The sequence below is a fragment of the Polypterus senegalus genome, chromosome 16 (assembly GCF_016835505.1).
Source record: "Polypterus senegalus isolate Bchr_013 chromosome 16, ASM1683550v1, whole genome shotgun sequence".
Classification (NCBI taxonomy): domain Eukaryota; kingdom Metazoa; phylum Chordata; class Cladistia; order Polypteriformes; family Polypteridae; genus Polypterus; species Polypterus senegalus.
Genome location: NC_053169.1, coordinates 29,334,440 through 29,347,542, shown reverse-complemented (window position 1 = coordinate 29,347,542; position 13,103 = coordinate 29,334,440). Strand labels below are relative to the sequence as shown.

The following is a 13,103-nucleotide window of genomic DNA, read 5'->3' as shown; positions in this document are numbered from 1 at the left end:
GTAATGCGATTCACCCAGGACAAGAGGATGGAAAATGAGATTGAGAGGTCACCACTTCATTTCTACACTCTAAAACCTCCTGCTTGTGTAGAATTAATCTAGCTTTTCTGTGGACATTCTTTACATACATATACTCATCATTTGAACATAACGATTAGATGACCTTGTTCAAATATCTTCCTAAACATTTGCCTTAGAGCTGGTAAGACATTTTTTTTTTCTCAGCAACCAATAATGCTTTGTGAGACCAGCAGCATGACATCACAGAGCTGTAGCAGCCAGAAGCAGAACTTTCACCCATGTGTACTGTAAGATTGCTGCCTGATCTGCTTTGGGTATGCGTTATGACACAACCCAATCAGCACTCCAGCCAGCTTTCCACCCTGCACGCATTTTATATATTAAAAAAAAAAAGTTTTCATTTGAGGGGTACGTTATCTGGAGATCAGAACGAGTACTGCCACTGGATATAAAACACTGACTCTTGTGTCCTGTCTCCCCGAGAATGGAAAACACATAGGACTATGAAATAACAAATTATTTCTGTTTACAAGGCATTTCTATCGTATTCATGCAAGAAAAATAAAGTGCAAAGCATCTGCACAGATAGATCTGAAAAAAAAAAAAGTTGCTGCTGTGCCTGGAGCCATGACTTGAAAACAATGGAGCAAGCCAGTCCCACGCCACCGCTTCATCACATGGCTAATGTTTGCCCCATAATTGGAACACTGTAAGGACAATGTCATTTTTACTTTATTGCTAGTTTGTGGCAATTTGTTGTGTTATGGTCATCATTTCTTCAGTATCTTGTGTTGTTTGAGGCCTGGTGGCACAGAGGTTAGCACCTTGTCTTACAGCTCAGATCACATTTTTACCCACAATAATTATTCCTGGGCAGCACGGTGGCACAGTGGTAGCACTACTGCCTCGCAGTTAGGAGACCTGGGTTCACTTCCCGGGTCCTCCCTGCGTGGAATTTGCATGTTCTCCCCTTGTCTGCGTGGGTTTCCTCTGGGAGTTCCGGTTTCCACCCACAGTTCAAAGACATGTAGGTTAGGTGGATTGGCGATTCTAAATTGGCCCTAGTGTGTGCTTGGTGTGTGTCCAGCAGTAGGTTGGCACCCTGCCCAGGATAGGTTCCTGCCTTGTGCCCTGTGTTGGCTGGGATTGGCTCCAGCAGACCCCCCGTGACCCTGTGTTCGGATTCAGTGTGTTGAAAAATGGATGGATGGATAATTATTCCTGCACAGTTGGCAGCTGCTTTCCTTGCCATCAATGACAATGAAAGCACCACTGCACCATTATAACCCACTTTCACATTGACTTCAATGCATTTTGAGGTGTTTGGTGAAGTTCGTGAACATTTACAGGATTTTGCCAAACTAATGACGAAGCAAACTCTGCAAGGTTTGTTCACCACTAACTGAGATTTGCTTTAGTTCTGTATAACACCTATTGAGTCATAATCATAACCCCTTGACTTGCACTCATACAGCATATATCCAGCAACCTAATGACCGGCAAAGCACTAAGATTCTCAGATACGAGTCAGAGAACGTATATTCCATGCCTCCATTAAGTAATTATACCCAATTATTTTCATTCACGCATTTATATTAAACTTAATTTGCCTTTACCTTCATTGACTACTAGTTGACTATTATATAAATCATGTACATAAAACAACATTAACATTTATATTGACACCTCCAGAATCCATTTTTTATTGTTTTATATAAAAAAAAAACCTTCAGTGACTTAATTTACCCCATTTAAGACAGTGCAAAATTGTGCACACCGATTTCATAAGTTGTTGCTGCTGTTAAAGAGAGTGTCACTTCCAAAAGCATTATAAAAAAAATAATAATAAAAAAAAAAAAATTCAGATTTTTAGTTTAGTTGTTTGAATTCATCATAAAACTCCACCTTCTGGACCAGTAAAACAGGGCCATCTAAATCCATGCCAGCTGTCTTTAAACACACACACACACTCTGAAGAACTGCATCATTACTGTCACCTATAGTCAGTTTCTGTATTTTAATTGTAATACAAATTATGCTAGTTGAGGACAATATACCTGACTTATTCTATAAAGTAATAAATAATACATATTATTTATTCATTTATTCTGGTATAGATTTTGAGAAAACCACTTTATTACTAAATTTTTGTGAAAAACTTGCAAGCACATTTAAACTTAAAACACAAGACATGCATGTGGAAGGAGACAGGAAATACAATTTTGCTTTGGTGGTTTTCACTTATGTGAACTTTATGTAATAAGCAGGCCTACTAACCCTTTAAGAGAATTCCTCAGAGAGCTGGGAGTCTGAACCTGATTGGTGAGTCAATTCAAAGAGGAAGTAGCAGAGCACTACTGAGCACTCCGATTACTTAGAGGTGTTCTGTGTGTTAATTAATCAACATATTTGATTAAAAAAAGTGTTTCTCTAACAAATATATACAAATAAATGACACTGTTACCTAGCGAAACAATCAGAATTTTCAGTTAAGCCAGGATATGGATTTTAGGCCATACTGAAACCGACTTGCACATATCACTGCGTAATGAACACAAGCTTCTGTTCCATAATAGTACAATGATGACGAGCCTCCGTTCCTCAGGAACGTCTGAATTACAGTGGCCATCAACAATCGATTCTGAAGGTCGGATCATACTCTAAAACTTCCATATTGTTTAATTACTCTTTACTACTGCCAATGGCAACTGTCATAAAAATGGTCCCTTCACAAAAATAATGTTCTTGTTATAAATAAATACATGCTACACAGCATTAAGATTTGGTCATGTGTTCCCCACGCCCCCCCCCCATTCCCCATTATTATGTCCAATCCACAATTTCACTGTGCTTTAGCAAATATGAAAAACTTATCATAAATATTTACTCTTGCAAATATAAACGTAAAAAACATAAAACATTATGTTTAAAAACATAACCTCTGCATAAAATAAGTTATATTGGTTGATTTAATAAAGGAGTTGAATGCTTCAAAACTGTTTAAAAATAAAAATAAGTATAAGGTATTTATTGTATTATCCTTTATACTAACAAGTGTCCATTTACTGATAATGCAAAGTTAGGGTTTTGGGGCACTGAAATCTATCCTAGATTTTCTTCCCCTTTCTAAGGATATCATCCAAATGACCTGAAGGCTCCTTCACTTTTTTGCCTTCCAAGTATTTAATTAAACTCAATAGTGCATGATAAATACACCCAGGTGTAAATGGTAACAAGCTAAATGGAGAAATGCTGGTCTCTTTTTGGCGCTTTTCCACTGCATAGTACGGCACGACACGGTTCAGTTCAGCTCACTTTTGGAGGGTTTTCCACTGGGAACAGTACCTGGTCCTTTTTTTAGTACCACCTCAGCCAAAGTTCCAAGCGCGCCGAACCGTTACCAAAACGTGACGTGTAAACTCTGCTGGTCACTGTTTGGCCGGAGAAAATCGTCATTACTGCGTCACTGAACTTGCGACACGAGACACAACAGACCCGCTAGATTTTTAGCACAGCCAGCGAAGGTTCGGACGCACCATTTTGTTTTAACCAAAAATGGCTGTTTCGTGGTCTATTGAGGAAGTACAGACGTTCCTCTCGTTGGTAGCCGAGGAGCGGATCCAGCAAGAGCTGGATGGGGCGACGCGGAATGAAAAAGTTTTTCAGGAGGTCGCTTGGCGGCACGATGTCACGGCAGTAGAGGCGGCGCAACTATAACGACACGTGAATAATCCCACCCACTCTAAAGCGGTATTAAACTGAAGTCGAAACGCAAACCGAGCCGAACTGAGCCGAACCAAGGTGAGCTGTACTGAACCGTGCTGTGCCGTACTATGCAGTGGAAAAGTGCCATAAGTCATTTGCATGTTATTGGTAATTAGGCGCAATTAAAAACCAAAAACACAGCTATTTAAGACTAAAATAAGCAATAATGGTTCAAAATCTTAACGAGCAAGACAAAAAAGCTTACCTCATCCGGTAGCCATTTAGCATAACCAGATTGTAATTTCTGAAGTAACACAAGAAAACATAGAAACTGCCCGTTTTATGAATGGACGTATCCAATTAACCCTGCAGCCACAGGGGTGCCCAGGAACTTGTAAATTAAAAAGATACCCATAACAACTAGAACGGGGGTCTTCAAAAGCCCAATTATCGGTTTCCACCATATTAACTAACAGCAGGGGTTCTTAAATTTTTTAATCTGAGGATACAAATCAGAAAAACTGTACCATACTGGGACACAAGAAGATGAATGGTAGCAGAGTCATAAAGAGACAAATAAAAACCACCATATAATAAAAAGAAAATGGTTTTGTCTGCTTTTTAAAAATATATATTTCTCACATGAATATTACTAAGCATGGGAAACTGAGTATTCTTAAAACAGTATTCCATCTATAAATTTTCCAAAACTTCTTATCCTGAGCAGGGTCACAAGGAAGCTGGAGCCTATCCCAGCAAAAAGAGGGCACAAGGCAGGAACAATAACTGGACAGGGCGCCAGTCCATCTCAGGCCAAACACACATAGAAAACCTTAGCACGGGCCAATTTAACATTGGCAGTCCAACTAAACTGCATGTCTTTGAACTCTAGGAGGTAACTGGAACACTCAGAAGAAACATTTGCACACAGGGAGAACATGCAAACTCCATACAAGCAGCACATCTGGGGTTTGAACCTAAAACAATTATCATTCGAAACAAGAATACATTCCTGAGGGATATCACTGCCAGTAAAAATACTTAATGTAAGATTTAGTAAAGCAGAGATAAAGAAACTCTTGGGACGCGGTGCAAGATTTTATGAAAGGCCACTTATGGCACCAGTTAAGGGTTTAGTAGCTCAAAAAAATGAATCAATGCAGCTTTTTTACCTTAGAACTTTTTCAAATAACCTCCACCATAAACGATACATTTTTCTAACCAAGTTTTCAAATAGTTTAATATACCCCGGTTTCCATTTAACAATTATTTTAGAAACAAAAGCTAAATTATTCCTAAATAAAAATGGTAGGCACTATTTGTATGTTATACATGTGATAGGATAACACCTCCTTAATAATTCTACCAGTAGTCCAGTTTGAAATATTTAACTCTACCGACCGACGCTGTGTCTACTTCTTATCTCACCCTTTTGATATTTTCTGGTATTTTTACCAATTATCTGGGTGTCTAACAAATACATCCTTTACACTACCAGCTGATGGACATTTATTAAACACTTTACAATAGTGTGATGAGAAGAAATATAGCCTCTCCAAGACATATTAAAATTTAATGCAAAACCTTCTTTATACCTTAGTTATAGATTTGGATTCAAAGTAGGCCATAATATGTGAACATGCGATGAGGCACAGAGCAGTTGTTCATTACCAGTGAAACTGCATTTAGTGTAAAAACATTGCCAAGGCACTATATACACACCTCTTTCCTGTTCAGTCTCTCTTCATAACACCCGAGACATCATCATAAACCTGTCCTGCACCTGTTATTTTCATTAAGACATTTCAATCTTACGCCACAGTGCTTTCACCGCACAAGCTTGTCTGTCATTTCCTCCCCTATCTCCCCCACTTTTTTACAGGTCACTCTTCTCTGCTTGATTGGTTAATAGGTTGTGAGATGGGAGGTGAGGAAAAGTTCTATTATATGTTTTTTTTCTTAGCCTTAAAACAAAAGCTCTGTTATTTGCCAATAAATAGTGGCTGTCATATCACTCAACGGGTGGCACGGTGGCACAGTGGGTAGCGCTGCTGCCTTGCAGTTAGGAGACCTGGGTTCGCTTCCCGGGTCCTCCCTGCGTGGAGTTTGCATGTTCTCCCCGTGTCTGCATGGGTTTCCTCCGGGCGCTCTGGTTTCCTCCCACAATCCAAAGACATGCAGGTTAGGTAGATTGGCGATTCTAAAATTGGCCCTAGTGTGTGCTTGGTGTGTGGGTGTGTTTGTGTGTGTCCTGCGGTGGGTTGGCTCCCTGCCCAGGGTTGGTTCCTGCCTTGTGCCCGGTGTTGGCTGGGATTGGCTCCAGCAGACCCCCGTGACCCTCTATTTGGATTCAGCGGGTTAGAAAATGGATGGATGGATATCACTCAACGTAGAATTCTCATTTGGATGAGAACACAGCAGTTTTACTACACACTCAAGTGGCAACCCAACACAAACATGTTGGGTTGCAGCCCATAGTTTAAGAAACACGGATATATCATATAACCAAATTTCTATAAAATGAACACAGTATCTGTATAGGTCTCTCTTGTTCTTATCATATCATTAATCATATCATTGGTCATAATATCATTGGTCATTCAGTTTCTATGTATTTTTTATGTTCCCTGTGTTGTGGGTAGACCCTCACGAGGTGGGATCACCTGTCCAATTCCATCAAGGGACTACCCGCAGTCCAATGAACGATGAGGAAACCCCAAAGTCCCTTGGATTTCATTGTGAATAAGCTCGTGGTATGGCACATTTCTCTAATGTTTCCTTTGTGATTGCCTATTTTAAAGGCATTTTCTTCTATGCCTTATGCTTTGTGCTGCCTGGACCCTATTTTTGTGCCACAGATTGTTTTTATATAAATCATTTATTAAAAAAAAACAAATCTTTACCTCCTTTGTTCTACCCATTGTTTGTCAGTATTTCCAGTTCAAGTGGGCATTTTTGGAATTTTCAGGACATTTATGCTTGGGCATAAATTTATAGTTCATAACAGAATGAACCGCCTCAAAATAAATGTCAACTGAACTCCAGACAGGGGAGGAAACCTGGCTGAAATACAACAGTCTTAATAGTATTATAAGCGGTCTACCAGAACACACCATAAACAGTTACATGTGAGCTTCAAAAAAATTGCACATTTTCATTACATTTATTCATAATCAAAGTAAGGGGTATATAATAGTCATACAAATAATCAAGTAAAGTCATTCAAGCTAATTAAGCAAAGCAGTGCAGATATATCAAGGCCACATCGATGGCCTATCAACTAAAAACCTGCTTTGCTCAATAGAGAAAAAGGGAAACATACATACACACACACACACACACACACACACACTACCACCCCAATTTGAAGAACAGCAAAATACAAATTAACTCTCCTAAATAAAGACTCCCAGGACTGCATGATGGGAAATAGTACTTAAATGTGTAGAGCTGTCAGTATTGGATCTTAAAGACATGAAAAGAAGTGGCCACTTCAAGCTAGAGGCTGCCATTTATGCAGGGACAGGCAGTGACTGCACACACTGAGGGAGTCTTTCATTCATCTAATTATTCACGCCCATCAAGAAGTGGCAGGGGGAGGGAAAGAGAGCAGGCAGCATGAGGCCACAAGTAAATCTAAGATTTCAAAAATCTTACCCTTTCTGCATTTTTAAAATAATCTAAAATTATTGCACAACATTGAAAAGATGAAACCAGTGCACTTCTATTCTTTTATTTTGAAATAGAAAAGGAAATCTAAAAAACTAATTGTTTCAGATTCAAAATACCTGGCACAGGACCCTACATGTGTATACAGCAAAATGCTGAAGTAGCAAGTCTTCCTAGCTGGACAGTTACAACATGCATCTCAGAAGTGGGTGCACAATGTGAACCATCTCTCACTGATGTTGATAAAGTATCACATTTTGGATTTTTTTTTTCCCCCAGATTTGAGCAATGTAACAGCATCACAAAGCAAGAAATCCACACATCAAGGGCACTAAATGGACTGTGAATACAAAAGGTCCCCGATTTAAATGCACTGAAGTTCTTCCACCACTAGATTAGGAAATTCATAAATAAGCAAGACGTTTGCCCAGCGTTCAGTATTACCCATAGCACTTGGTGCATGCACATAAAAACAGTCAACAGATTTGAGAAATGAAGATCTACAGGAGAGGAGAGGATCAGCCAAGACTTTGTATACTACAAACTTAATATTTGACTCCTATTGTATATGGTTGTTCACCAAGTGGTACAACAAAGGTACGAACAAGAAATACTGCATTGAACACTCAGCCCCATGCATATATACACACAAAGCTCCTGGACTCACCTGAGAACACATCGTGAAAGCTGCACGTAGAGGCTTGCACACCTGAAGACTTGCGGGTTGGGCATAAAGGCTGGCTACCTCCTCTCAGCCGCTCCTCAGAGCCTCCATATTCCAGGTAGTTTGCCGAGCCAGCTTTTTGGGTTTTGAACCTCGGCAGTTCCTCCGTCCAGTCTGCCGAACGGCTGAGAATCCCAGCAATGCTGCTGGACCTTTGCTTCTTAATTCTTCTCTTCTCAGGCCTGTAACTAGGATCATAATGCCTCCGTCGAAAGAGCGGGCTCTGCACCGGCGAGATGGAAGGAGAGTGGTTTGGAGAGCTCAGCTGCCTGGTGGTTGTTTTAATGTAACTGGGATGCACTGGCGGAAATGCTTTTACGATTGGGGATGAAACTGAATTCAAGTTGGGCCTGAAAAGTTTGGATGCCAGGAGTGGACTGTCAGAGGCCAGTGCCGCAAAAGGTATGCTGCTTTTTCGATGTGGAAATGCAATGCCATTGCCCAGGTCCTCCACACTGCCTTTCACATTATTATTGAAAGCTTCAGTTTCAAACCGCGGGGCTCTGCCATTGACACATACCTCTCCAGCAACGTTATCAGTGGAATCAGTGCAGCTTTCTGTCAGACAGTCTGATAATACTAACACGGTGTTGCCCTCTGGAGAGCCATCTGCACTTGTGAACGATACAGTTAAATCAGAGGGGCTGTTGGTATTTGTTGTCCTGGCAACAGAACTCCCACCTTTCCCGTTAGTGTCAGATTCAAGCGAGTGCTGGCTCGCAGTCAAAGGTTCATGTGCCTTTGTCTCAAATAAAGTACATGGACGTTTGTCCTCGGCCAAAATCCCCTGGAAGTCATCAGTCGTACCACCCGTAGACAGGTTATCATTCACTCTGTTCAGCACCTGTAAGTGCTGCTCGTTGTCTAGGCCATTCAGATTGCCAGATATCACCATCGGTAGCTGCACCTGCTCAGATTCCTGGGGTTGCGGAGTAGCATTACTCTCAGTCTTCCAGTTCAGCTCGGCAGCTGCCGAAATAATAACCCCCTGCTGCAGTCTAATAGCCTGCTGTATATCAGAAAGCAAATCCTCTTGTTCAGCAGCCGAGTGGAAACTATAGATATCCGTGTCAGAGCCTGAGCTTGCTCTTTGTCCATTCTGCGTTTCCACAGCAGCCTGCCGCTGGCTGTCAACAGTGAGGCGGAAAGGCTCAGCTTCTGTGTCCGATAGGCCCAGTTCATCTGCGGAGAGGCTCAGGTCGGGGGTTTTGGTCCTGATAGAATGTGCGCTATCCAGCTCCTCAGCCTGTGAGGCCTGGCTTGCCAACACGTCTTCCTTTGAGCCACCCAGGATCTCTTTAGCCTTAGACTGGTTCTTTCGGATGCGGATATTTGAAAACATAGACGTTTTTGACTCCGATTTGGACCTCTTTTTGTTTGATTCCCCTCCTTTGCCATGCTTGCCAAGTGCCTTTTTCCCCTGCAATCCTTTCTTGGAGCCATCAGCATCCTTGAGCACCCCTGCATCATCTGCTCCTTCATTACCTTCTCCTGCAGCTTTTTTAAGCTTCCCATCTTGATTCCCCATGTTTTTTAGCAAACGTACTCCTTTGGCAATCAAGCCATGCTGATTGATGCTCTTTGCTTTGCCTCTGGGTGAGATTCTGTTTAGTAATCCAGGCTTGCTTTCCGGTGACGAGAGCAAGGAGGAGGGTGATGCAAGGGAAACAAATGCCTGTTCTTGCTCTCCCCCATCTGCTCGAGCGAACGCGCTGCATAATGGGCTGCTGGCAGCTGGTTCCTTAGGGACATGCTCAGTGCTGCTCCTGTGCCTGTAGATGGCTCCTGCAGTTGGCGGAGGAGACTGCCACAATGGGCTAATAGGCTGCTTTTCAAAGCCCAGGGAGGTGCTTCTCTTTCTCTCTTTGTAGGGAGTTCGAAAAAATCGCTCTCTCACAGAAGGGACCTCTATCTCAACTGTCTGCATGGCTTTGAAGGGAGACTGCTTCATTATTAAATCCCCTTTAGGCTAATGCTCAAGTTGTGGTCTGAAAGAATTAAAGAGAAAAGTTAGAGGAACTCATCTGCATGTGTTTAAATAAAACATTAAATAAGGATGAATATCAATAAACAATGGACAACTCTGCAGCATGAGAGATCAAACAGCTCAAGTCCACAAATTGATAAGAGGCAAGTGAGAAATTTATATAAAAATTAAGTTTCAATATAATGACAAATATTCAGACAAGTATTTATTTTTTTGACTTGGCAATTAAATTCATGACCACTAGGATTCAGAGTTTAATGCAAAGATAGCAAAGCAGGAATTAGGCTTTGAAAGGACACACTTCAGGAAATATGTATACAGACACTAAACATGGTATGTTCAATTTTTCATTATGCAAGGTAACCTGTACTGCCTGTTGAATCTCACGCAAGTAGGTGAGGAAAATGCACAAGAACAGAGAACATGCCAACTGTCCCTCCTTTTGAAAGGGTAATAATAATAAAAATAATAGTAAAGGCACAATAAATTAACAACTTAGTAGACAAACATCCTGTAGTGTTCCCTTAATGTCTCCTTCCATTGAAGTTTAGAGCAAAGGGGAAGTAAACTCCATCACAACAGCACAGGATTAACTGATGTGTAAGTGATGTGGGTAGACAACACTATCTAAGCCTAAATTGTGGGCTTAACTTCTAATGCTGTACTTTCGTTCTTGCGCGTAATCACGACTAGATACTTAAACGTAAAAACAAAAAAAAAAAAATACCAAGAGTAGAGACTTTTTTTTGCACTTATTTTTTTCAACAGGGTGGAGAAAAGAAATTTCCCGACCTGTCACTTGACAAAAGGGGTTTGATAAAAATTACTTTAAATTCAAATTCTTATATGCTTTGTTGAGTTTTAATAGGTGTGCTTTGTGAAACGCTGCATATATACACACACACACACACACACAAACATATTATTTATATATATATATATATATATATATATATATATATATAAATAAATAATGTAGCGACGGACTGCACTGACATCCCAGGAGGCTTTGCGGCGCTGCGCCTAAAATAAACTGTTACTTATGATTTATTTCATGTTGGTTTTCAAACAGTTGTGTTTAATGTTGGGTTATAGCTTTTGGCAATGGAAGTGTTTTACTAAATGTTTAAAGGTGGGGGTTGGAGTGCCTAACACCACTAACCGATGCTGCCTGGCGTGCGAGTCCAAGTATCGGGAATAAAAAGGGGGGCTTAATTTGAATATTGCCGTCTTGTAGCGATCGTATTAATTTAATGTATTGTACAGCTCTACCAGTATTAGAAGAAAAAGTTCAGTTCCTTGTGAACTGATAGAAAGACAGACAATAACAACCACCGTTCCTTAAAATTAGAAATTGAACTTCAGAATGCATAACCTATCCTTAACAGAATTACCATTACGGACAATGCACTATCATGTTTAATGAAGACGAGGTATGGGGACTCCCAGACTATAAACCTCGACAGCTGCAACTTTTACTACGAAGGTGCCCGTTTATTTTCTATTTGGAATCCTGAACTAAGCGGCAGCTCACGTTGTGGTACATGAGCTCGGGACACGAACAGGTGGTGTACGTAAATGAATGTTTTACCTGCAGTCGCATCGAGTTAGGTCCGAATCACTTCGCAGCGTCGCCTATACTATGAAACGCTGCATAACAAAATAAATTAGTTTTTATAGTAGCAGACAAATATACTAAATAAACAAATAACTAAGCACACAACCCCTTAAAACTAAAGGTCAAAATGTTTAACAAGTTTTGCTCAGTACTAACAAATTATAAATAGTAGTAGCGATTCCCTATCTTAGACTTTGCTTTAAAATAATACGACTTGAAAATACTTTCAAAACAAAAAAATTCAGTACTCGCTATATTTTACTCTAACCGTTGAAATCCTGTTGTTGAAAATATTCCTTGCACTAATAACTTATTATTTAATCAAAAACAATTCGGCTTCCTAAATTGGGCTTCAAACTTACCGTGTGTGCGCGCTTTTACTTTAAACTGCAAACGTCCAACCTGAATCCAATAATTTTGAAGGTTTTGATCTTTTTTAAAATCTCATGTTTGGGTTATTTTAATTCCTTAGAATGATTTCTGTTTGCGTTTCGGGGATCTCTCTTTGTAACCTTGCGTGATGCCTACCACGCACACGTACACCGCAGCGTGGTTGCTGCTATTAGTTATAATGAAGTGACACCTGCGAAGTGCGAACGGCCCGCGCTCTCTGCGCCTTTTCCTTCCACAGTGCTAAAACTAAATGCGTTCGCAATCAGCTATCAAAATAAAGAGGTTGAGGTTATGAAACGTGACAAATCCAACATATCCCATGTTGCGATGTTTCAGATGAGCTTATAATATTTTAAACAGCCATCCATTCGTTTTAACCCCACTTAATCCAGTCGAAGGACCTGGCCGCAAAGGGCGCAGGACAAGAAACAGACATGGATGGGGCATTCAAAAATTACAACATTTACATTTAAAATTAAACCGGTTGCCTATAAACCATATAGTAAAAAAAAAAAGCAATACACGGATACATTTGAAATGATGCGCGTTTTGCACTTTCCAGTAGTAAGGGGATATAAATAAGCTTCAGAAATGTACCGTATTGTGATAAATTCTGCTCGTAATCTTATGTACTTAAATAATGATTTAACGAAAAAATAAGAAATTTTAAAAATCGACTTGCCGTTAGTATTTAAGGTCCTGCAGCCCTGATGATCCGGAGTGTGCACTTTGTAAAGAATGTTTATTAGTCACATGAAATTTCAAACTTTATAAAACACGAGTGTCTTAAAAATCACATGCCTTTCACAGTTTAAACGCGGACATTCTCTCGCTGTTCACGCCATACACAAAATAGTGGCGACATTGTTATCTGTGGCGTAAACAAAATGATGCACAGTCATCTGGGCTTTTGATACTTTTTATGTATGCAGTTTATTTAAATTACACAGTTAAATAATTCCTGCCCTGTATCTTGCATATTTTCC

The 13,103-nt window shown here is 40.3% G+C and overlaps 1 protein-coding gene across 3 annotated transcripts in view; it reads right to left on the bottom strand.

Moving 5' to 3' along the window:
• fmn2b (formin 2b) overlaps positions 1 to 12,212 on the bottom strand; it is a 287,893-nt gene extending 275,681 nt beyond the window's left edge. For 2 of the 3 annotated variants that reach the window (XM_039737958.1, XM_039737959.1), the window contains exons 1-2: positions 12,087 to 12,212; positions 8,063 to 10,107 (exon numbers count right to left, since the gene is read on the bottom strand). In XM_039737958.1, the coding sequence (XP_039593892.1) occupies positions 8,063 to 10,070 (2,008 nt within the window). In that variant the 5' untranslated portion in view covers positions 10,071 to 10,107; positions 12,087 to 12,212. The remainder of the gene's footprint in view (positions 1 to 8,062; positions 10,108 to 12,086) is intronic. The other variant, XM_039737960.1, reaches the window with a different exon arrangement.
• Between the last annotated feature and the right edge of the window lie 891 nt (positions 12,213 to 13,103).